Source organism: Vipera ursinii (genome assembly GCF_947247035.1).
Source record: "Vipera ursinii genome assembly, chromosome: Z".
In the NCBI taxonomy this organism is placed as follows: Eukaryota; Metazoa; Chordata; class Lepidosauria; order Squamata; family Viperidae; genus Vipera; species Vipera ursinii.
Genome location: NC_139517.1, coordinates 98,374,509 through 98,398,953, shown reverse-complemented (window position 1 = coordinate 98,398,953; position 24,445 = coordinate 98,374,509). Strand labels below are relative to the sequence as shown.

Here is a 24,445-nt window from a genome sequence, read left to right as displayed (position 1 = left end):
GGAAAATACGGTAACAGAAGGGAAAACCTTTTTCTGGATTGTCACTGTTCCAATGGCTGAAATATTTGAACTATTTTTGAGCTGTATTCCATTAGACCACAGGTAAATTATAACATTTTAGTTGGGCTATATTTTCTCCAGGGTGATATAAAACATATACTGTTTCAAATATTTTATTACTTTATCAAAATATAGAAATATGAAAATAAGGAAAAATAAAGAGAGGAAAAGGGAAAGAGGAAAAATGGGCAGGATAAGGGAGAAAGAAAAAAAAGTATTGACTTACAACTTTATTATTTGATTATTATTAATGGACAGTTAACTAAACCATGTTCAAAAGGGTATGAGACAAGGATACCCCTTATCTCATTTGCTCTTTATATTGGTCTTGGAAGTTTTGAATACTAGGGATATTAGGCAAGGAATATTAGGCAAGATGAAAAAATAACAGGCATAAATATAATAAATCAAGTTTATAAATTGAAAGCCTTTGCTGATGATTTAGTTACATTTTTGCCAGGCTCCAAAAGCAATATAGAATATTTGATGAAGAAACTAAATGAGTTTGGAGCTTTAGCTGGCTTTAAAATAAACAGAAAACAATGCTTATTAAGAATATGACCTCCCAGGGTTATGAAATATTGACTAAAAGGTTGGGTTTTAAGGTGGAGAAAAGTTAAAATACCTGGGGATTATACTGACAAATACAAATACTAAATTGTTTCAAAATAACTTGGTGCCTTTTTGGGATATTTAAAAAAATCTAATTAAATGTGATAAATTCTACCCATTATTGGGTAAATCTGTAATTAACATGAATGTCTTACTAATGATGCTTTTTCTGTTTCAGACTCTACCAATACTTATAACTGATATTCCATTTTAGCAAATGGACATATCTAAGTTTATATGGCAAAGAAAAAAAGAAAAAATTGGATATAAATTATTGCAAGATGCTAAGGAGCTTTGGATTTATGATTTGAAATTGTATTTTGATGCCTGTTGTTTGGTTTGGCTAAGAGTGGGTGATTCTCCAAAATAACAGGTTGCTTGAGCTGTAGGGCCATGAATTAAGATTTGGATGGCATAGATATTTATAGTATGGTAAGGCTAAAGTAAATATTGATTTCAAACATTGTTAGATGTGCCATCCTAAGACTTTGGAATATAAAGTAAGGTTCATTCCAGGAAGCCTTCTTCTTCTTATTATTATTATTGGATTTATATACTGCCCCTCTCCTGAAGGACTCGGGGCGGTGTACAGGGCAATTAAAACACAATATACAGCACATAATATACAAAAATTAAAATAAATTAAACCAAATAGCCCAAGCAATAAAACACGTTCTAAAATTTAAAATTTGGAATTTAAAATCTAAAACCCCAATCCCTCAGTCCAGGCCGGCAAGTTCAAATAACCAAGGCTTCAGGTCGCGGCGAAAAGAGCAAAGGTCGGGAGCCATCCGGAGCTCAACAGGAAGCTGGTTCCAGAGGGCAGGCGCGCCCACAGAGAATGCTCTCTCCCTGGGGGCTGCCAGTCGACATTCCCTGACCTACGGCACCCTGAGGAGTCCCTCTCTATGGGAGCGCACAGGACGATGGGAAGTTAACACCGGCAAAAGGTACTCCATGCCATTTAGGGCTTTATAAGTCATCACCAGCACCTCATTTTATCAAAATGAAATGGTGACGAGGCCAAATTGGTGGAATTATGGTCAAATAACATCTTTCAATTATGGTTACCCTATCATCAGATCTAAAGAGGAGTTATAATCAGAAGGTTTGCATATTTACAATAGAAATATGCAATTGGTTTGCATGTGTACAATAAAGATTTAAATTAGATTTAAAAAGCTATGGATGTAAATTTGTGAAAATTGGAAATCCTATTGTTTGAAACAATGAATATATTTTTGCTAAGGTGTATAAACTGTAATTAAAATTGGAGAAAGAGTATGTTAAGTATTACATGATTCAGCAGGCAATGGGAGAAAATGTCCCATCCTTGTCCAACTCCTGCAAACAAAGCAATTTGAAAGCATGCAAATATGAGATTAATAGATACCACTTCAGTGGAAAGGTAATAGCACTGCATTAAATTGTATTGGCCACATGACTGCGAAAACATCTTGTGGGAGTGCTGGCTAGTTGGCCTTGAAATGGAGATGAGCGACGTCCTTAGATTTGGTAAAGACTATTGGAGTAAATCTGCAGGGACTCCTTTACCCTTTACTTCTTTATGGATAAAGAATTTGGGGAAAAAATGGAACTTTAATGTTATATATGTTGACAGCAGTAAGAATACTTTATGCACAAAAATTGAAGGATACTTTTATTCCCACACTGAACCAATGGTTGCAAAATTTGATGGAATTAGTAGAGATGGCAAAATTGACTGCTTTAGTCAGAGAAAAGAACACAATTTTGTTTCTACTTAGAAACTGCATTTGGACTTTGTGTTTGAGGTGGAAAAAATGAAACTTTGATTTTGGGTTTTGCTGATTAGATAGGTTTGTTGTTATAGAAATAGCTAGTATATATTATTATATAAAAGTAAAAAGTTGGTTTTATGTTACTGCCTTATTCTGCTATTCCATAAAACATATATACAATCATACTGAGAAACAATACAAGATAATTTGAAACTCACACACTCTTTCTCATTTGGTTAGACATTTTAAGGGTCTAACCGATTTTTTTAAATTTGAATTATTTTATTTATAATTGTTAATTACAACATCTTTAAGTGAAACTTTTTTCTCCTTTAGCTTTTAATTCAACTGTTGTATACAGCAGTATTTTACCCACCCTCAAGTGAAATAAATTTAGAATGAATTCAAGCAAATAATATTTGCTTGAAGAACAAATGTTTAAAATTTATTAATGATGAAAATGACACTATCTCAAAACAGATTGTAACAGATTACACAAAAGCTTGTTGGCTAGACATAGAGTAAATCAAATCAGGTATCATTCCTCATTAACATATCAAAAATAGTTGAAGTATTTCAGGCTTTGATAAACATCATGTATACATTTCCATAATTATGTTATTCTTTTTGGACAGTTATTAATATGTAGAAGATAAGGAATTTTGTCATTCTTTCCAAGCCTGGCATACTCAAGGCAGGCTGAACCTTTATTGTAGTAAAAGTGTGATCAGCTCAATAAAACTTTTTTTAACTTGAGTATTTTTCACACACATAGATTTATCTCAAAATGTTTACATCCACTGAAGTCCACTGATAGGAAAACAAATATGAAATCCAAACATTTGCAACATATAGTAGATAAAAAAAATATTAGAAAATTCGATTTGTAGGAAAGTTGTTCCTCACTGATGTTCTTCATACTTTTGTTCAATAAACATTATAAAAGGATCTCAAATACCAAGATAAACATCAGTCATACATCAGTACTGAAAGGGTAGTACTCAGGAAACTCATGGATAACTTTTACAGCCTCACTGTACATTGAAAGATCTGAAAGAAATTGTACAGAAAATGAAAATAGAATGTATTGTTGTATAGGAAAATACAGGTGTTCTAATGATGCAATATTAATCATATTTTTCATCTACTTTAAAAGAAAAGCGAATTACAACCTTAATCCAGATGCAAAATATTTCAAGGAATTGCTTTTAATATGATTGAATCCATGGATAAATTAAACTGCATATCCAAGAGTTTTTACATATATTTTATTTATTTATTTATTTATTTATTTATTTATTTATTTATTTATTTATTTATTTATTTTATTGGATTTGTATACCGCCCTATTCCCGTAGGACTCAGGGCGGTTTACAGGGCAGTTAAAACCATGAATACAAAAAATTAAAAACAATTAAAACAATTAAATTAAATTTAAGCCCCAAGAGTAAATCTAAAACCCAGTTAAATTAACAACTCCACAGTCTGGACCAAACAGATCGAAGAGCCATGTTTTCAGGTCCCGGCAAAATGAGTGAAGGTCGGGGGCAGTCCTAAGTTCTGTGGGTAGTTGGTTCCATAGGGCAGGCGCACCCACAGAGAACGCCCTTCCCCTGGGAATAGCCCGCCAGCATTCATTAACCGGCGGTACCCTGAGAAGGCCCTCCCTGTGGGGGCGCACAGGACGATGGGAAGATGATGCAGCAGGTGTTCCCTTAGATAGTCCGGACCCAAGCCATTTAGGGCTTTATAGGTCATTACCAGCACCTTGAATCTCACCCAGAGGGCAACCGGAAGCCAATGCAGCTCACGGAGAAGAGGTGTTACACGGGAGTATCGGGAAGCTCCCATCAAAACTCGCGCGGCTGAATTCTGCACCAGTTGAAGCCTTCGGGTGGTCCTCAAGGACAGCCCCATGTAGAGGGCATTGCAGTAGTCTAACCAGGAGGTCACGAGCGCATGAGTGACTGTACGTAGAGCATCTCGGTCCAGATAGGGACGCAACTGGCGCACCAGGCGAATCTGGGCAAAAGCCCCCCTGGTCACGGCTCCTATATGATCTTCCAAACTGAGCCGTGAATCCAGGAGGACTCCCAAGTTGCGAGCCCTATCAACCGGGGGTAATAGCTCATCCCCTATTGTTAATGATGGAGAAGGCTGGTCAGCCCGAGATGCCGGTATGAACAGCCACTCAGTCTTGTCAGGATTGAGACGAAGCCTGTTTCTCCCCATCCAAACCCGGACCGCCTCCAGGCAACGGGACATCACAGTGAGGGCATCACTGGGTTGGGTCAGGGTGGAAAGAAAAAGTTGGGTATCATCAGCGTACTGGTGATTCCCCACCCCAAAACCACGAATGAGCTCACCCAGCGGCTTCATGTAGATGTTGAACAGGAGGGGAGAGAGAACCGACCCGAGGGACTCCACAAATGAGAGATCTCGGGGTGGACCTCTGCCCTCCTGTCAACACCGACTGCGAGCGGCCCAGGAGGTAGGAGGAGAACCACCGTAAAACGGTGCCTCCCACTCCCAGTCCCCTGAGACGCCGCAGTAGGATACCATGGTCGATGGTATCAAAAGCCGCTGAAAGGTCTAATAGGACTAGGACAGAGGAACAACCCCTGTCCCGAGCCCGCCAGAGATCATTCACCAGTGCGACCAATGCCGTCTCTGTGCTATGCCCAGGTCTGAAACCCGATTGGTACGGGTCGAGATAATCAGTTTCCTACAGGTACAGAAGAAGCTGATGCGCTACCACACTCTCAACAACCTTCGCCAAAAAGCAAAGGTTGGAGACAGGACGATAGTTATTCAAAATCACCGAGTCCAGGGTGGGCTTCTTGAGGAGTGGCCTCACCACTGCTTCTTTCAAGGCAGAAGGATATATAAATATATCCATAATAAATTTCTATATAGACGAAAAACTGTAACTGAAAAATCTAGGCTAAGCATCAGTAGGATCCTGCTCAGCTGGATATATGGTTTTATTTATTTTTCAAATTAAGAAATTTTGAGAACTGGTTTGCTTCTGCAAAGTTATCATGAATATTTCTGTATTCGCATGCTTAGGCATGGAAACAAAAACTATTATGCTGAAACAGAGGCTCCATGTGGATTTAAATTCTGATGTAATGAAATTGTATATATTACAGAAGAATTAGCAAGAGACTTTAAGGAATTAGAAGCTTATTAAAGACTAAGAAAAAGCCACAACGAAATACAAAAATAATTTGCTTACCAAACATGTTTTTATCTTCTTTGAATTGCATATATGATGAACACATGATATTCAATTGATTTGTAACTCTTCCTACTACTTCAATAACGCCAGAGATCTCTTCTTCAAGCTAGCAAAGTAGATGAGAGTTAGCATCTCCAAAAATCAGGAATTTTAATTTATTTATTTATTTTATCACATTTATATACCGCCCTTTCCCGAAGGACTCAGGGCGGTTTACAGGGTGATTAAAAAACAGGGTGTGCATTACGGAGACTTGGTTGGGCTCGGAGGGAGGGGTTCCTCTGACCGAGTTATGCCCTCCATTTATGCCCTCCAGTTATGCTAATCATTTCAATGAAATTTGGGGAAAACTAAAATGAAATCTTTACCCTATTTTCATGGTTAAAATTCATCAATAAAACTTTCTAGTAACCATTAAGCAATGTTTTAACAAAAAGGTTTAGGTTGTATTAAAGATTTTAAGAGGCCATAGTAGAATAGAAAAGATCTCGCTCAGTATTTTCTGCTCATAGAAATAATTTCTATTTCCTCACATTGTAACTTAAAATTAATTTTTTAAGAGCATTTGGCTTAGTCAATGCTTGTTTCTCCTCTCTTATTGTCATTTAAATTACAACACCTGAAACTGTGCTTTGCTTCTGTTAGAATAAAATGTAATTGAGTCCTATATCAGTTAGTATGGATGACAAGAAAGAGGCATATAGCATCCCAACAAAATCATATCAGGAGAAATGATAGTGCTAGGAGAATGGGACACAAACAGACATCAATACATGTTTTAAGAAGATCCTTGTTGATATTACAGCAACATTAGAATGATAGGAGTTTCAGGATAACCTTTTCATAACTTGATATTGGTGCATAACAACGTGATATTGTCATTGAAATGAAAACTTCCAAGCCAATAAAAATGACAACTTGTAATAAATTACAAGGCCCTTTAATGCATATTCATACTTACAGGTGTATTTAGCTCAATTGCTGCATTTTTTCCTTCTCCATCCGATAGAAAGAAGAATTTCCCAGATGGATGGATCTACCAAACAATAATTAATAGTAATATTTTAATACAAGATAAGATCCACACAAGGAAAAAGGTTAACGCTGTGTCAGAATCAGAAGTCTAATAGCACCTTTCCTTTTTATATGCAAGTAGTCCTTGAGTTACAATAATAGAGCCAAACCAATTTAGCTGTAACTTATGATGGTTGTAAAATCCAGACATGGATTTTTTTGGTGGCAGTTACTAACTGAATCATTGCAGTTGTTAAGCAAACTAATGTAATCCTTCACTATAGGTGCAGTTTTGCCCCAAACTGGAAGGAAACGCCGGTTTTCAGCAAAACTGTTGTAAAATGCAGTCAGAGGACCATGGGACACTGCAAACAGCCATAAATGCAGACCTGTTACCAAATATCTGAAGTGTGGTCACATGATTGCTGGGTGGGGCTGACTCCTTATGGGAACTTTGAACAGTATGCAACTGGTCATAAAGTTGAGGACTATCTGTATGTATAATTTTACTGAAAATGATTAAACGTAAGAATAAGACAAACTAAAAAAAGGAAAAGGAGACAAAGGGAAAAATAAGAGAAAGAAACAGAGGTGCTAAAAATAGTTTCCAATCTTTTTTTATAACAGTTATAAATATAATTATAATGTAACCTCTCTAAAGCTACATCATAATGATATTGAAACCTGCCAGGGGCAAAATATTAGGATCACACATGAAATTATAATTAAACTGATTTATTACTACTCGTGCCTGTGAACAGGAATCTTAAATAAGTGTAATATTATTTTGATGCTAAATAAAGATCAACAGAATTCAAGAGGGGTTGGACTTTTGAGGCTATGCAGAGATTCTAGGCTAATTCTTCTTTTGACTCCACCTTCAAGTTTTGCCACTCATGTTACAAAACCATGTTACTTTTCTTTTTTATACAAAAAGTCCATAAGGGATTTCTAGGCCCCAATAAACATAGCTTTGCCTTTTCTCTAACTTTTAAATTTTGTTTGGCCATTTTGTGCCGTGTGTGTTCTTTTTATTTGTAATATGTTCTGTTTAACACTTGCAATAACATTAATGTGTGTGTGTGTTTATGTGAATGCACACAAACACACACACACACACACACACACACACGTTGGGTTATTTCAGGGAGCACAGTCATCTTCACCAACCATTCCTCTATGGCAGGGGTGTCAAACTCAATTTCATTGAGGGCCGCATCAACGTTGAGGTTGCCCTCAAGGGGCCGGGTGGGCATGGCCTACTGGGTGGGCGTGGCTAGAGTGTGTATGGCCTACTGGGTGGGCGTGGCCAGCTCTACATTGTTCGCATCAAGGGTGCCTATGGGGGCCTGGGCAGGAGTGGGACAGATCTGAGGGTCTCTGGCAGAAGGAGGGTCTCTGGGCCAGGGCCAAGGCAGTGGGGGCCGTTCCCTCACTGTTTCCAGGATGGTTTCGCGGGCCACATGAAACCACTTCGGGGGCCGAATCCGGCCCCCGGGCCTTGTGTTTGACATGTCTGCTCTATGGTAATGCCAAATCTTTCCATCTTTGTGTGTACAACAATCTTTCTACAGCTATCATGTAAACATATTCATGTTTCATGACTTTTTTCTAACTGATTATCCATCAATCCCAAGAGGAAAAGTTGGTACCTTTCCAACTAACAAATTTTGTCAAAAGACAAACTTTCTTAAACTGCAGTTCACTTCACCACATGCACAGAGTGCATATAATGAATGAAAAGGCTTGTGCTTCTTAATAAATCTATTAATCAAAAGAAATGGTACCGGCCTTCCTTTGATTTCAAGGTTGATACTGAATTATGATCTACCGTATTTGTAGTAATTGAAAGACTCTACTCAAGTAAATTTTACTCATTCTACCACTATAAAAATTATCACAGAATTACTGGAAGTTCATATGTTTTAGCAATAAAAATGTATTCAACAGCATTTTAGAAATAACTTCCAGCTTTAAAAAAAATACTACTATATTTCTTACCTAGCCTATTACAGTTCATCTGATTAACAGAGCCTTGGTGGAGCAGTGGGGTAATGCCTCCTTAAGTAACACCAGCTGCCTGCAATTAGTGCAGGTTCGCATCCCACCAGGCTCACGGTTGACTCAGCCTTCCATCCTTCTGAGGTAGGTAAAATGAGGACCCAGATTGTTGGGGGCAATAAGCTGAATTTGTAATAACGCCGCTTGGGGGGGGGTGAAAGCCCTAATAAGCAGGCATATACATAGAATGAAGGCTATTGCTAAGCACATTGATTTGTGCTTAGACTGTAAGCCGCCCTGAGTCTTCGGAGAAGGGCGGGATATAAATGGGATTTAAAAAAAAGCCTGAGATTCTGTTACTGTATACTTGCTCAACTAGAGCAGGGTGAGTTTAATGTGATGTACGAATACCAAGAATAAGACAAATGATCCAGTCAATTAACTCCTGTAATCTAAACAGATCCAGATTAAACAGTTTAAACTAGCTGCATTTAGTTGTGTTATGGCAGGGGTTCCCAACCAGAGTTGTGAGATGATATTCCAGGGGGGTGAACACCTGGGTTTAGAAGTTTCAAAATTATAGTGTATGTGCATAATTCGTTATTTTGAACTTTTGTAAGGGGTGCAAGAATATATCAGAAGCGTTCTAGAGGTGCGGGTTATAGAAAAGGTTGGGAGCTGTTGTGTTATGGGAACATCTAACCCTAGAAAGATGAGTGATACTCCATATCAGTTCCCTAAGAAAAAATGCTGGAAAAATGGCTAAAAATAAACTCTTCCCAACACTGTAAACCGCCCTGAGTCCTACGGGAATAGGGCAGTATATAAATTTAATAAAATAAAAATAAATAAATAAATTAAACCCACTAATGAAAGAACTGTGTGATGAAGTACTTTTAGAGGTTGAAATACCAAAAACGTGCATAGAAGCCATCTTTACTTTAATACATAAAGACGATTCAGACTTGACGCAGATGAAGAATTATAGACCAATATCTCTATTAAATGTGGACTATAAAATTTTTACTTCAATAAGATTAAAGAAATTCTTTAATTTATACATACAGACCAAAATGGATTTTTACCTAAGGGACAAATAAAAAATAACGTAAGAATGATCTTATTTTGGAATATTATGACATGTATCCAGGGAAGCAGATGGCGCTAATATTCCTAGATGCACAGAAGGCTTTTTGATAACGTAAATTGGCAATTTATGGTTCAACAATTAAATAAAATGGATTTTGGGAGAAAACTTTATAAATATAATTAAAACAATTTATCATAGACAAACAGCTAAAATAATCGTAAATGAAGATTTTGCAGAAAACTTTATTATCAAAAAAGGCACAAGACAAGGATGTCCATTATCCCACTATTTATATTAATATTGAAAGTACTGAATAAAAATATTAGACAAGCCTCAGAAATTAAAGGGTTGGAGATAAAAGATGAAAAATATAAATTACAAGCATTCGCAGATGATTTGGTCTTTGTATTAGCCTCAAGCTTATGAAAAAGATAGAAGAATTTGGAGAAGTGGCAGGACTGAAAATTAATAGAGAAAAGACCAAAGTGATAACTAAAAACCTTACAGATAAACAAACAGAAAAAAACAGACCTTCAAATAGTTAAGAAAGTAAAATACTTGGGGATATATTTAACAGCAAGATGTGCAACAATAAAAGAAGATAACTACGAAAAATTACTAAAACACATAAAATTAGACTTGGAAAAATCTACAAGTTTCAATGTTAGGGAGAATAGCAACAGTGAAGATGAATATTTTACTAAAACTACTCTTTTTATTTCAAACAATACCTATAAAACCGGGGAAAATCTTTTTTGATGAATTAAATACATTGATTTTGAAATTCATATGGCAAGGAAAAAAAGCTAGAATTAGATTGAAAATGCTACAAGAAGCGAAAGAAAATTGAGGATTTGGGCTGCCAGATTGGACCTTAAATTATCAAGCATCTGTATTAACTTGGTTAAAAGAATGGATAACAAGAGTTATCCATAGACATAAAAGACATAAAAGATTACTATACCTAGAGGGGCATGACCTATAATTCGGATGGCATGCTTTCTGGCTCAGGAATTCTGGGAGTTGAAGTCCACGAGTCATAAACGAGCCAAGGTTGCTCTTGAAATAAAGTGCTGGCATCTACCTGCCATTTCCCAGATCAACAAAGGTTTAACTTAATGGCGCTAATATCAAAGACAACTATTTCCTAACTAATACCTTTTCAAGGCGTCCCACGAAACAGACAAGCTTTCCAACGTATTGCGACAGTTGACTTGCGTTGACACGAACGCGGGGACCCTCTAATATATCGGCCATTTCAGAACGAAATCCTCAGCTTTTTGCCTTGGCGGGAAACTTGACTTCCGCTCTCGTGCTAGAGCGCGAGCGTATCGCCACAGCAATTCCTTCCCCCCTCCAATACAGTTCCAGAGCTACAACCCCCCCCGCTAGACACGTGATTTGCAGGCGACAAGGAATGTCGGCAAAAGAGTAATGCGCAGACGCAAGGCGTCAACGTGCAATGAAGGCTTATTCCAGGTTGCGTCCTTAGTGAACCGGAAGTGAAGATTGTTGTGGGAAGGTGTCTGGAAGAGGTGGGTGTTTGATGGAGCAGAATAGGATTGATATTATAGTTGGATTGCGCTGTGCTGAGAGGGGAAGCTGGAAAAATGAAACTCGCCGGACACTAATTGCGTGATATTCTCAATTATTATATAGGGAATGATACGTTAATTTGGTGGTTAATTTGGTGATTTTGACGTTTAAAGTATTTTGACGGGCGAAGGGTTCAGATGTGCTCATGAGCTGTTTCGGAATTCATGAAGCAATTCTGACATTTTATCTGCATGATTAGCGAGAATATCCGTCATGCACAAGCTTGATTTAGAAATCTCTTCAGACGTATTCGTTTGTGTGTGTGTATGCAGTTTTCTTAACAATATTTTCAGTTTTGCTACTGCCTCTTACTAGGAGTGAGAATCCTTTCCAGTTTGTGCCTTAACCCGTACATCAAATTAGTTCCTTCAGTCTTATTTAGAGTATACAGCTATTTATGACAACCGTTGTGTTGGCAACGGTTAAGCTTGTTGCTATAGCTACAAGCTGTGTCTCATTTGCAGCTTACAGTGGTGCTAGAACACCTTGGCAACTCGTATAAATTCATCCAATCCTACAAAATTTGGTTTAATTTTGTGCCTAGGTAGCCCCAAATATAAGCACACCATTCTTTCTGTTCCTGGAAAGTGCTTTTATTTTAATTGGGGTTTTATTTGTACAGGGATAAATTTAATCTTTTTTAAACTTGGTTTTTAACTTTTGTATTTTTGGCTTTTAATTACCCTGAGTCCTCCGGGAAAGGGCGGTATATAAATGTAATAAAATAAATAAATAAATAAATAAATAAATAAATAAATTTTCTGTCACAGCTATTGTACAAAATGTTTTTTAAAATGCATTATATTATTTCTTTTGGAAGGAGCTAGGCTATAAGCACGTGACTTGTTTTGGATAAGGAGGAATATATGATTAGCTCTTGAGTGTTATGGGAAATGTAACAACTATCTTTAAGATAGGGGAAATTAGATGGCAATTGTTTACTGGGAGACACTAGTATTGTGAAAAGGCCTGTTTTGTAGGTGACCAAATGGGAGACCTTGCTTATAATAATTGGGTTAAAGAGACAGCATGGGAATCCTTACTATTGTACCATTCTTCTAGCTGCATGGTGGCTCACTAAAAAACTTGATCTTACTGCAGATATGATTGGGGACTAGTCTGAACTGCTACAGAGTATTTTCAATCTCCTCTCTCTGAAATTAGAAGTAGTTTAGGACAGGGGTCTTCAATACCTAGGCCATGTCCCACTACTGGGCCTTGAGCCATTTGGAACCAGGCTGCAAAAGTGGTAGGCAAGCATGCACGCATGTGCACATCCCCACTTGCATGAGCAGCAGGTGAGAAGGCATGCACATACTCCATTTGTATGAATGGCAGACATGCATGCCAGCTGCTCACGCAAATGGAGCTGCGTGCATACCCACCACTCACATAGACCCATCCCCTATCCTGGCCAGTCTGCAAAGCCAGAAAGGTTGGGGAACTGTGGTTTAGCAGTTCATGGCTGTCATGCAAGCATGGGTTTGAACTAGATCATGACTGGTCCAACTTGACTGCCATCTTTAGATCCAGTGTTCATCTCAGAGAAGAAGTGTGGTCATTTTGGTTACATGGAATTTTTCCATCACTATCATGGAGAAATCACTTTTTTGTGACAATATTGATTGGAGTTACCAGTCTATCAGTAAGATTGCTTGCTGAAATTTGTGGTGGATTTAGCAGGCTTCTTGGCAGCCCTTCAGAAATGCTTCACTCTCAAGTTAGTTTTGTTAGGTGTGTCTGGAATGTGGAAACAACCAAGATTAACAATATCACTTCCAAGTAGCCTCTTCCCATCTGCTAGTCCCATGTAGTTTCAGAAATGAAGCAGCAATAAAAATGGCAAAATAATTCACTTATTTATAAAACCTTGTGAATAAAATGAATTACTAAATTACTAAGAAAGTATGTGTGTTAAAGGACAGATAAATAAGAACTTTTTTGTAGTCGGTTACCATACAGCTGCCCTTGAAGACCATTTGGAAACTTCAAATGATGTAACATACATGTATTAACATGTATTGCCCTGTTCACTGCCCTGAGTCCTTCGGGAGAAGGGCGGTATACAAATATAATAAAATAAAATAAATAAATAAATACTGCATGGATAATAAATGGTGGCATTTACACACCACATGTAACTACAGTACTCCATGAACTGCACTGGCTGCCAGAATGTTTCTGAATGCAATTCAAGGTGCTGGTTTCACCTTTAAAGTCCTACATGGCTCAGTACCAGGTTGCCTGAAGGACCGTCTTTTTTGCAAGAGTTTCTACCTGGTAAATCCAATCCAACAGGGCATGCTTCAGCCAAAGAGTGTTAACTGCTGGGAACTAGAAGAATGGCTTTTTCTGCCTTATAGAATATTCTCCCCTCAAAGATTAGAATGGCCCCAATCCTGTGGGCTTTACGCAAAGCTTTAAAAATGTGGTTAGATATCAATCTGCGGCTCAGGATGGGTTAAAGCCCTGTTACTTAGCTTTATTATTGGTTGATTGATTATAATGGCTGCTGTTTGTATTTGTTTATTTTGTGGATGTTTATTTTAATTTATTTTTGAAATTGCTGCCCCCGCCCCCCAAAGGCCACTTGGTGAGTTGGGCAGCTATAGAGATTGAATGAAAGAACAAACAAACAGATAGTAACAGAGTTGTTTAGTGAATTTGGCTTCCCCATTGACTTTGCTTGTCAGAAGGACACAAAAGGTGATCACATGACCTTGGGACACTGCAGCCAACATAAATATGAACCAGTTGCCAAGCATCTGAATTTTAATCACATGATCATGTGGATGCTGTAACAGTTATAAGTGTGAAAAATGATCATAAGTCACTTTTTCAGTGTTATTGTAACTTCAAATGGTCACTAAAGGAATGGTTATAAGTCAAGGACTACCTATATTTAAAGTATAAAACTTAATTTAAATTATTGTTAATCTGCTACTGATGTTTGGCATTTGAGTATCTTTCAGAAAACCCTTTTTTAAATTATTGAATATTTTACTATCGACTGTTTTTCCATCCAGTAGTCTGGTTCTTCTAAGAACAATCCAAATTTAAGTTAGAATAGTTGCATAAAGGAGTACCTCCAGCTCTTATTGTTAAATTTAGGGAGCTGGAATTCTGCTTTATTGTGCAAAATGCTAATGCTTGGGAATTGACCATTCCTGCTTCAACATACAAAACCAATGCTTTCCAAAATTTATTTTGATAATTCTGAAAATGTGAATTTGTTTTCCTTAAGCAAAAAATGTTCCATCTCTTTACTTTTTGTTCTTAGATTTACATTGCAAAGAGATGTTCAATTTATTCAGAAAAGGCCAGGATAGCAAAAAGATAGTGGTGACTGACAAAGAAGCAGATGGATTTGTTTTTCTGGGTAAGTGTCTTTAATCACATGGAAATCATTTATTTTTTAAAATTATTTTCTAGATACTGTATGCTATAAGGTGCTGACTGAAAAGTACCGTATATACTTGAGTATAAGCCGAATTTTTCAGCCCACTTTTTGGGCTGAAAAATTCCACTTCGGCTTATACTCCAGTCAACAAAAAAACTTACTGAGGACTTGTGCGCGGCCGAGGCTTTGGAGCTTCCGGGATCGCGCTCACCTCTCCCAAGCCACCGCCGTCCGGAGACCTGCCGAAGTTTGGGGAGGTTTGGGGAGGTGCGCGCGCACCTCCCCAAAAGTCCCCAAACGAAGCCGGGTCTCCGTTCCTCTGCGCCCTGCCTGCCTGCTTCTTTCCACAGCGGAAAGAAGCAGGGAGGCAGGGGGCGGAGGAACGGAGACCCGGCGACGTTTGGGGAGGTTTGGGCGCCTCTCCAAATATCCCCAAACGTCGCCGGGTCTCCGTTCCTCTGTGCCCTGCCTGCCTGCTTCTTTCCACAGCGGAAAGAAGCAGGGAGGCAGGGGGCGGAGGAACGGAGACCCGGCGACGTTTGGGGAGGTTTGGGCGCCTCTCCAAATATCCCCAAACGTCGCCGGGTCTCCGTTCCTCTGTGCCCTGCCTGCCTGCTTCTTTCCACAGCGGAAAGAAGCAGGGAGGCAGGGGGCGGAGGAACGGAGACCCGGCGACGTTTGGGGAGGTTTGGGCGCCTCTCCAAATATCCCCAAACGTCGCCGGGTCTCCGTTCCTCCGCCCCCTGCCTCCCTGCTTCTTTCCGCTGTGGAAAGAAGCAGGCAGGCAGGGCACAGAGGAACGGAGACCCGGCGACGTTTGGGGATATTTGGAGAGGCGCCCAAACCTCCCCAAACGTCGCCGGGTCTCCGTTCCTCCGCCCCCTGCCTGCCTGCTTCTTTCCGCTGTGGAACGAAGCAGCCTGAACGAAGCGGAGGCTTGCAGAACGGCGGATCGGCTTATACTCAAGTCACCAACTTTTTCCAGTTTTTGGGGGTGAAATTGGGGGTCTCGGCTTATACTCGAGTCGGCTTATACTCAAGTATATACGGTACATACAATGTAGTGTTTGAATAAGTACAGATTGTTACTAATCCAGTCAATATTTTTAATAAATTATTATTTTGGGAATAAGAACATAAATGAATAGCTTATAGCTGTTGCAATTATTTGGCCTTCCTTCTTTGGTATAGGTTCTTTGCATGTGTAACAACTATCTCAATAAACAAATAATATAGTTTGTGATTTATTTCCTTTGGTTATAACAGTCTAAAAATAAGTCAGTTTCATATTATGGTTGCTTTTAGTTCTAAAGCAGGGTTTATTTAGCTATTGTAAAATAATTCCAATACAAAACTGAATACAAAACTTACTGAACAGTCACCACTTGCAGGGGCTGCAAACACAATTATATATTTCTATTTGTTGATACACTTGATTTTGCTTTGATTGTTGTCTTAAAACATTAAAAAATGTAATGAATTCAGTAATAAAGGAGATTAAAAAGTAACCCATAGTTTTATATCTCAATTGAATCATGTACTTTAGAAAAGAAGCAATTGTGAGAAAAACAATTGTGGGGGAAACAAAAAAGCAAAGATGATTGGAGAGTTTTTGCTTTTCAGTAGCTAACTGTTCCTCTGTTGTTTCTATTGCTGATGTTCCCATTGCACTATTTCTCTGTGGGAATACTAGTCTTTTTCAAAAGTAGTCTTCAATGTATGACTTTGTCAAATAGCAAATAAGATTCTCAGAATTCTTTCCCATGAGATTTTATATGCTGCGTCATATCTCAAATCCTTTGTGGTTTTTTCTTTAGAGAATGAGAATGGAAACTATTCCAATCATGTGCCTGTGGGAGTTAGGTAGTACTACTGCTTACTATATGTTGTTTTCAGTAAGAGTTGCCCACTGCCAAGGCATGCATGCTCAGGGGTATGCGCTCATGTGCTTCCCAGTGGGTATACAATATAGTTGATGTTTCTGGAAAAGAAAGTTGCCAGAACAATTAATTTGCTAGGAACACAGAAAAACAACATTACTTCATATGGGAAAACGAAGTACAGCACATGAAATTTTAGCCTTTTTCTTTTCTTTTTTTTATTGAAAAGTTTTAAAATACAGTTTTCCTTTAAAAAACCCCCCTTCCCCCTCCCTGCTCCCCCCCCCCACCTCCCCCCAGCCTTTTTCATTGCCTGTGGTCTGTTGAATTCTAGTTTTATATATATTTTGTGTTAACTAGTTAGGTAACATAACTCACATTCAGATCCTTGTGACTACATATAGACAAATCCTATTCTGATGTTTTCATTTATCCACCTTATGTTTATCTTCTACTCACTTCAGATTTGCTAGGCACAGGATAATTGTGGTTCATATTATTTGCCCAAATATGTGAGCTTTTTGCCTTAAGAGAGCAGTCAACAGTCAGTATTAATCCTATGTAGTTTATAGGAAATAGTTTGTGATTCTGTTCTGCAAGATTTCCTTCCTAAACACTGACAGACCACTACTCTAATATTTGGACTGATGTAATCTGAATTTAAAATAGAATATTCTTGTATTCAAGCATGTTGCCATCAAAGTCATAACAAACAGATGTGCAGTAGTTTACAGATAAGGTTATGACTTTTCAAAAGGGAAGTGGAAAAAAATTACATGCATTCTTAGTTACTGCCTTTTCAGTAGCAAAATTGCAACATAACTATACTCGTTACTTTTACCAAATATGTGTTATTTGTGAGGTGTTCTTTTACTTCAGGGGCTCCCAACCTTTTCTATAGCCCGCACCCCTAGAATACCTCTGATATATTCTTGCCCCCTTTACAAAAGTTAAAAATAACAGCAATGAATTATGCATATATGCTATAATTTTGAAAACCCAAGTTTTTGCACTCCATGGAATATCGTCTCGGACCCCCTGTTTTACTTTGATGCAACTTCCCACCTGATAACTTCCTCTATAAAAGCCATTTCATGATTTTGGTTTACAGATTACTTTTATGTAATAGCTACTTTCAGAAGTGAGAAATTTTTGGCTTTTTTGTTGTTGTCTATTTTGTGAATAATAGGGTTAAAAGTTCCACATGTCTAATTTCAGTACTTTGAATTCAATGAGCAAGAACTATGAGGAGATCAGAAAAACAACCCTCTCCAGTGTCATTGATTTCTAGTCGCATAAGGAGATAATTGCTATCTGTTCATTCAGTGTGGAGTCAAGTAATCCTCTTGGGTACTTGTTTTACACAAAAACAAAGTGCAGTATGCTTTTGAATCATTAGGTGGCATATTTCTTCATGTTCTCATGCTCCTTGACTAAATTGAATGCAGCATTATTACCAGCCTGTTCTTTTACCTAAAATCATATTTCAATATTTTAAATGTGTTTACAAAATTAATGGAATGAAATTTGTAGTCAGTTTAGTAAGTCTGAAATAATAGAAATCTCAAGACATGTTTCATCATTTATTCCAAAGCATGATTACTGATGTGTCATTGGAAAACAAAATACTTAAAAGAAGTGAATTTGTATATTTTTAAAGAGACAATAAAGGAGTGCAGGAATAGGAATTAGTATAAGTTTCATTTTGTATTAAAATTGTAAGAAGTACAGTATATTTTGGCTAACTTCACAAATGCCATCATATTTTGGCTGAATGAACTTGGTAGGTATTTTCCAATGCAGATTAATAGAATTTAGATAATAAAGGACTAATACTTTGTGGTGTAAGGGATGTTTTTCTTAACAATAGAATCTTCTATGTACTGCTTTCTCTGGACTTTGTATAGTGTCATGTCTGAGTGTTCCCACTGGTATCTACAAACACAAATGTTTGTCTTCTAGCAATTTTATTTATAGATACAGTTATATAGTTCTGTAGTGGGTGTAACCTTTAAAAATAGTATCTGCTACATTTGGATAAAATAGAGTAGCTGCTAACCTATATAGAGAGAATATTTTAATTTGCCATGAGACCTATGTAAATGTATAAAGTTGCACTACTGTTTAATCTACCACATATATCTTTATCTAGTTAGCCTTTAAAATGTGTTTAAATATCTTCATATGAAATTATAACAACATTCCAAATAGTCCAAGACCCTGTAAATGGATCTGTTATTTAGAGAGTTATTTTGCAATCTCTTGTCTTTCCTCATGTTTCACACTAGGTATCAATTTTCTCTTAAAAATATGTACTTATGGTCAGGTCATTTCTGCAGATAATCCTTGGGTTACAATCACTCATTCAGCAACCATTCAAAGTTACAATAGTACTGAATGAACGGAACTTATGACCAGTTGTTGAAGTTGCAGCCATTGCAGCATCCCGCAGCCATTGCAGCATCCCACAGCCATATGATCACCATTCGCAACCTTTCCTGCCAGCTTTCAACAAGCAAATTCAATCGGGAAGCCGGCAGGAGGTCACAAATCACTCCCACTCCCACTGCATTTTTGCCCATCTGTCTGTCCTTTGTAGCTCCTCCCCATAACTCCTCCTACCATCCTGTGCTCTGTAGCACCCACCTGCTGGCCTGCTTGCATGGGACTCCTCTTGCCATCTTGTAGTCACATGAAGTCTTTGCTTAACACCTATGCAGTTCTGGAGTTACAACAACAACCAGGACTTCCAGTATTGTCATTGCTAAGCAATGCCATCATGTGACATTATGCTATACAACTGCATCACTTAGCAACAGAAATTCTGGTCCCAGTTGCCTTTTTTACCTCAGGGCTACTTGTACAACTTTCCCTTCTGTGAAATTTTTAAATTTATTGTAATATATACAGTATTATATTTGCCAAAGACTGGTGAACAAATATATATATTATGGGAAGATCCGTTCCTTCTCAGCAGTTGTGCTAAGCCGGAGGTCTATGACTGAGCTCTGTATTACCCAGAGCATTCTTCTTATCACACATCTTCCCTAGGATCTGCGAGTGCTAACAAATGACTTTTAGTAATACTATCCATTAGTACACTGTTGTCTCTTTCAGTCTTAGCAAGAGAATTGTATAAATACTGCAGAATAAATAGGCTAAAGTTTGAAATACCAGCAAATGAAGGTAAAATGTTTGTGCCAAGAAAAGGGAAACAGTGATTCGCAGAGATGGCTGAACACAGGAAAACGAGGAAACAGTAGTTTCAAAGTCAAAAGAAACAAGCACAAGTTTAAAGAAAGGTTAGTAGAAATGTGTTGCTGAGCTGTGGAATCATTTCCAAAGTTATGATTTCAAATAAAGCGCTGCCCTGGGACCAATAATAATCTTTATGTGATAATTGTGCTGAAACTTATTTAAGAGGTATAAAAAGTCAGACCAACTTTTTAAATTTTATTTTTTAATTCAGGAATAGTTATCTAAATTCTACTGAAAATGCCCCAGTTCAAACATAATTGTAATTGTATGCTATACATAAACTAAGGCTGTATGCTTTTCTTCTGTTCTATTTTGTAAAGAAAATTAAAAACTTGGTAATTTAAACAAAGCACATTTTCCAGTAATATCTAAATTTAGGTAATGTTGCTCATTTAGGTAATGTTGCTCATTGATTTTATTTATTTATTTATTTATTTTATTGCATTTATATACCGCCCTTTCCCTGAGGACTCAGGGCGGTTTACAGGGAGTTAAAAATCAACCATACAAAAGTTAAAAAACCAATTTAAAAAAGATTAAACCAACCCTGTACAATTAAAAACCCCAATTAAAATAAATTTCTCCTCAGCCTGGGCCCGAGAGCTCAAACAGCCAGGTCTTCAGGCCCCGGCGGAATGATCAGAGGTGCCAGATTGAGCAACCTCTTAATGTTGTCTATTACATCTTTTTCTAGCTTACCAAGGAGTAGGTTGTGGTCTACTTTATCAAATGCCTTACTGAAATCTAATTATACTACATCCATAGCATTTTGGTGGTCTACTAGTTTAGTCACTTTACCGAAGAATGAAATAAGATTGGCTTGGCATGATCTGTTTTTAACAAACCTGTGCTGGCTACTAGTTGTGATTTTGTTTGTTTCTAGTTGTTTGCAGATCTGTTTTTTGATTATCTTTTCTAGGATCTTTCCAGATATTGATGTTAGACTGATTGGTCTGTAGTTTACTGGGTATGTTTTTTCTTGAAGATGGGAACCACATCAGCCCTTTTCCAATCCTCGGGTACTTTCCTGGTGGCTCCAGGATTTATGAAAGATGTGGTGCTATGGTTCTGAGATCTGCCAGCTCCTTCAGAACTCTGGGATGTAATCTGTCGGGTCCCGGTGACTTATATTCGTCAAGGTCGGATAGGTGTTCTCTGACCATTTTTTTGCTTATTTTAATTTTTGTTTCTAGCTTGTCTTTTGCAGTGGTTTTTTTAGTATGGTGGGCTTTAGTTTCTTTTTGTGTGAAGACTGATGCAAAGTATGAGTTAAGCAGCTTTGCTTTCTCCCTGATGCCTGTTATTTCCTTGCATCTTTTCGCTTTAGTGGACCTACAATTTCCTTGACTTTTTTCTTGTTGTTAATATGTTGGAAGAAACTTTTTTTTATTATCCATGATTTCTGTTGCAAGTCTTTGTTCATTCTGAACCTTTGCTTTCCTGACTTCATCTTTGCATGTTCTGATAATCGGCCTTAGCTATTTCCCTGTCTTTCCTTTTTTTGTATTTGTCCTTTTTGTCTTTCCGTTTGTCAGAGAGAAATTTGTGCAACTATGTTGGTTTGTTCTTGAATTTCTTGTTTTTCTTTTTCAGTGGTATTGTGCTGGTCTGGGCTTTTATGATCGCATTTTTCAGAGTTTCCCATGCTTCTTGGGTTGTTTTCCCCTTTAGTATTTTCATCCATGGGATCTTTCCTAAGTTCTCTCTGAGTTTGTTAAAGTCAGTTCTTTTGAAGTTTAGGACACTGGTTGGGTTGTTTTCTATTGCTAGTGTTTGCATTATATTAAATTCCACTATGACATGGTCACTTTCACCCAAGATTCCGGCAACTTCAACTCCCTCTATCACTTCTTCTCTACTAGTAAGAATTAAGTCCAGTATAACTTTACGTCTAGTTCCCTCCTCCTTTTGGGTGACAAAGTTGTTGGCTAGGTTGGTTGGGAATCTCTTTGATCTCCCACTTGCTGCAGAGTTTGTCTCCCAGTAGATATCTGGAGAGTTGAAGTCTCCCATTACTACTATGGGAGACTACATCCTATATACATTTGTTAACTGGTTGACAAACAGTTCATCTATTTCTTTTGGTTGGGTGGGTGGCCTGTAATATACATCTATGCAATCTCACTTTTTTTTCTCTTTTATATTGACCCATATACATTCTGGAGATATTTTATCTTGGATCATGTGCATTTCTGTAGATATGTAGTGTTCTCTTACATATAGTGCAACTCCCCCTCCTCTTTTTGTAGACCTGTTTCTTTTGAACAATTTGTATTCATCCATCAGTCCATTCCATTCAGGGGTTTCGTCCCACCAGGTTTCTGTAATGCCAATTATGTCATACCCTCCCTCGTGTACTGTTGCTTCTAGTTCACCCTGTTTGTTCCCCAAGCTTTGAGCATTTGTAGCATTTAAGACTTTTATGCCTGTCCATGGGTATGTTTTCTGCATCTCCTGATTGTTTTTTAAGTTTTTCTTTTTTTCTCATTGCTGCCTACTTCATTGTTTATTTGTTTTCTTGGGATTTATGATTGGTTTTAGGTTCTAGAAATTCTAAAGATTGGTCATCCTTCCCCCTCAATTTTAGTTTAAAGCCCTCCTGATGAGTTGGGCCAGTCTTTTTCTGAGTGCATTTTTGCCTGTTTTCGTGAGGTGCAGCCCATCCCTTGCCAAGAGCCCTTCACATAGGAAATGCAGTCCATGATCCAGGAAACCAAAGTTTTCTTTGCCACACCAAGCCTTTAGCCAATGGTTTATTTCTAAAAAATTTTTTCCCTTCAATGGGTGTTGGCCTTTCGTTGGGAGTATTGATGAGAACACTACTTGTGTTCCTAGCTTCTTAACTTAATTGCCTAGTTGTTTGTAATCTCTCACTATTGTACTCATGTTCTTAGTTGTGTCATTCATCCCAATGTGGAGGAGGAGGAAAGGTTAGTAATCTGTAGGCCTAATTATTTTGGTTAGATTCTCAGCCACATCTTTGTTTTTTGTTCCAGGGAGACAACATACCTCTCTGGATTGTATTCCAGTCTGCAGATGGATGATTATGTTCATTTGAGGATAGAATCTCCTATTACCAACACTCGCCTTCCTTTTTGGTGGGGGGACTGCAGTCTGGGGTGCTTTACTGTTTATCTCAGGTGTGTTTGTTGATGTGACTTTTTAAGGGATATTTGAAGTGACTTTTTAAGGGATATTTGAAGTTTTTTCTTTGCTAGGTGTCTGTTTCTTTGCATAGTGTCACCCCAAGTGACATTGGGATGACACTATGTCCACTTTCTATATCTACAGAAATAGTGCTGTTTCGCTCAAAATTGTGAATTTTGCTGAAACTATTCGGTTGTCATATCGCTTTATTTTCTCTTTATTTCAACTCTTCAACTGCAACTGCAATATTCGTTTTCCCAGTCATAGCTTGTTGTAGGCTCTGATTTGTTTTATTATTTAGGCTTCCTTGCCTCAAATTCTTCAAATTACTTAAATCCAATAGAAATTTATTTTTAACTTCTTAATTGCTTTATTCTTTCCAATTTTCAAGCCCAATTCTTGCAGTAACATAAACTGCTGCATACATTAGCTAGTTTGTTTGAGCTAATGTTTCTGTTGGAATAGTCTGGACAGCTGCATTAAGATTCTTCAATAATTTAGCCAAACTTCTCTTACTAACTTGATTCAGTTTTGGGAATCAAATTCTCTCCATGTTTACTATCTGAGTCTTAATCTTCTCAGGTAATTTGGCTCTATCTGTTGGTTTTTCAAGATCTAATCCAGCTCTTCCTTTTTGTTCCTCATCCGCTTCTTTGATTTTCTTCCTTTATCCAGTACTTGTGGTTCCCTGTCTAAGTTATCTCTGTTATCAGTTACACTTGAGCACTGATCTTGCACTGTTCTGCCTGCAATCTCTTGTAATTCTGTATTAGTGAAGAGCTTGTGCTTCAAAATAACACATCTCTGGTCCATAAGTCTTTGTTTATTGAGTTCCATATCCAGGTGATTCTCCTTCCAAATCTTGAACATGCACATTTGAAATCCCCGTTTTGTTGGTTCAGATTGATAATAAGCTTTCATAATTGAGTAATTTTCTTTCTTTGTCCAGATTTTTCATTTTTTTGTTCGCCCTCCAGTTGCCTGTCAACTCTATGTGCTAGTTGCCTAGCAGAGGGAGCTGAGCCCTGTGGCATATTTTTTTCTGAACATCCAGGAACCATATTATTCAATATGAATCTTGTTGATCTGGGCGATACTCTAGAATTCACTTGATGTGTTTACCATAGTTAAAAGGATTTGGAGCAAGTTTAGTGTGGCTCTTCAACAGAATATCATTATTATTATTATTATTATTATTATTATTATTATTATTATTATTAAACTTTTATTCATAAAACATGAAACTCGGTCAAACACTCGGTCAAACACTCAAATTGACTGGCACTAATGGTTGACACGTGTTGCTGCCAGCATCCTAGGTATCAGCCAGGTATCTCCTTAAAATGTAAGATGTTCCGAGTAGCACAGTTTTTTGTAGCTTTGCTG

General features: G+C 37.7%; 2 protein-coding genes across 3 annotated transcripts in view; one reads left to right on the top strand and one right to left on the bottom strand.

The window, feature by feature from the left end:
- Positions 1-1,726: 1,726 nt before the first annotated feature.
- On the bottom strand, positions 1,727-11,165 carry RPA3 (replication protein A3). Its single transcript, XM_083376366.1, has 4 exons — positions 10,937-11,165; positions 6,635-6,709; positions 5,671-5,779; positions 1,727-3,482 (listed from the first exon to the last, which is right to left on the bottom strand). The coding sequence occupies exons 1-4, from the start codon at positions 11,033-11,035 to the stop codon at positions 3,406-3,408; spliced, it is 360 nt and encodes a 119-aa protein (XP_083232492.1). The 5' UTR covers positions 11,036-11,165; the 3' UTR covers positions 1,727-3,405.
- Positions 11,166-11,228: 63 nt separating this feature from the next.
- Positions 11,229-24,445, top strand: part of UMAD1 (UBAP1-MVB12-associated (UMA) domain containing 1) — a 62,597-nt gene continuing 49,380 nt past the window's right edge. The window contains exons 1-2 of one of the 2 annotated variants that reach the window (XM_083376363.1): positions 11,229-11,313; positions 14,655-14,753. In XM_083376363.1, the coding sequence (XP_083232489.1) occupies positions 14,672-14,753 (82 nt within the window). In that variant the 5' untranslated portion in view covers positions 11,229-11,313; positions 14,655-14,671. Of the gene's footprint in view, positions 11,314-11,388; positions 11,639-14,654; positions 14,754-24,445 lie in introns of those variants that run through there. The other variant, XM_083376364.1, reaches the window with a different exon arrangement.

Coding starts and splice junctions, on each gene's coding strand:
- RPA3 (XM_083376366.1), bottom strand. CDS start 11,035: ATGGCCGATATATTAGAGGGTCCCCGCGTTCGTGTCAACGCAAGTCAA. Junction 5,780..6,634: donor CAATTGAGCTAAATACACCT/GTAAGTATGAAT, acceptor CTACTTTGCTAG/CTTGAAGAAGAGATCTCTGG. Junction 3,483..5,670: donor AGAAGATAAAAACATGTTTG/GTAAGCAAATTA, acceptor AATTTCTTTCAG/ATCTTTCAATGTACAGTGAG.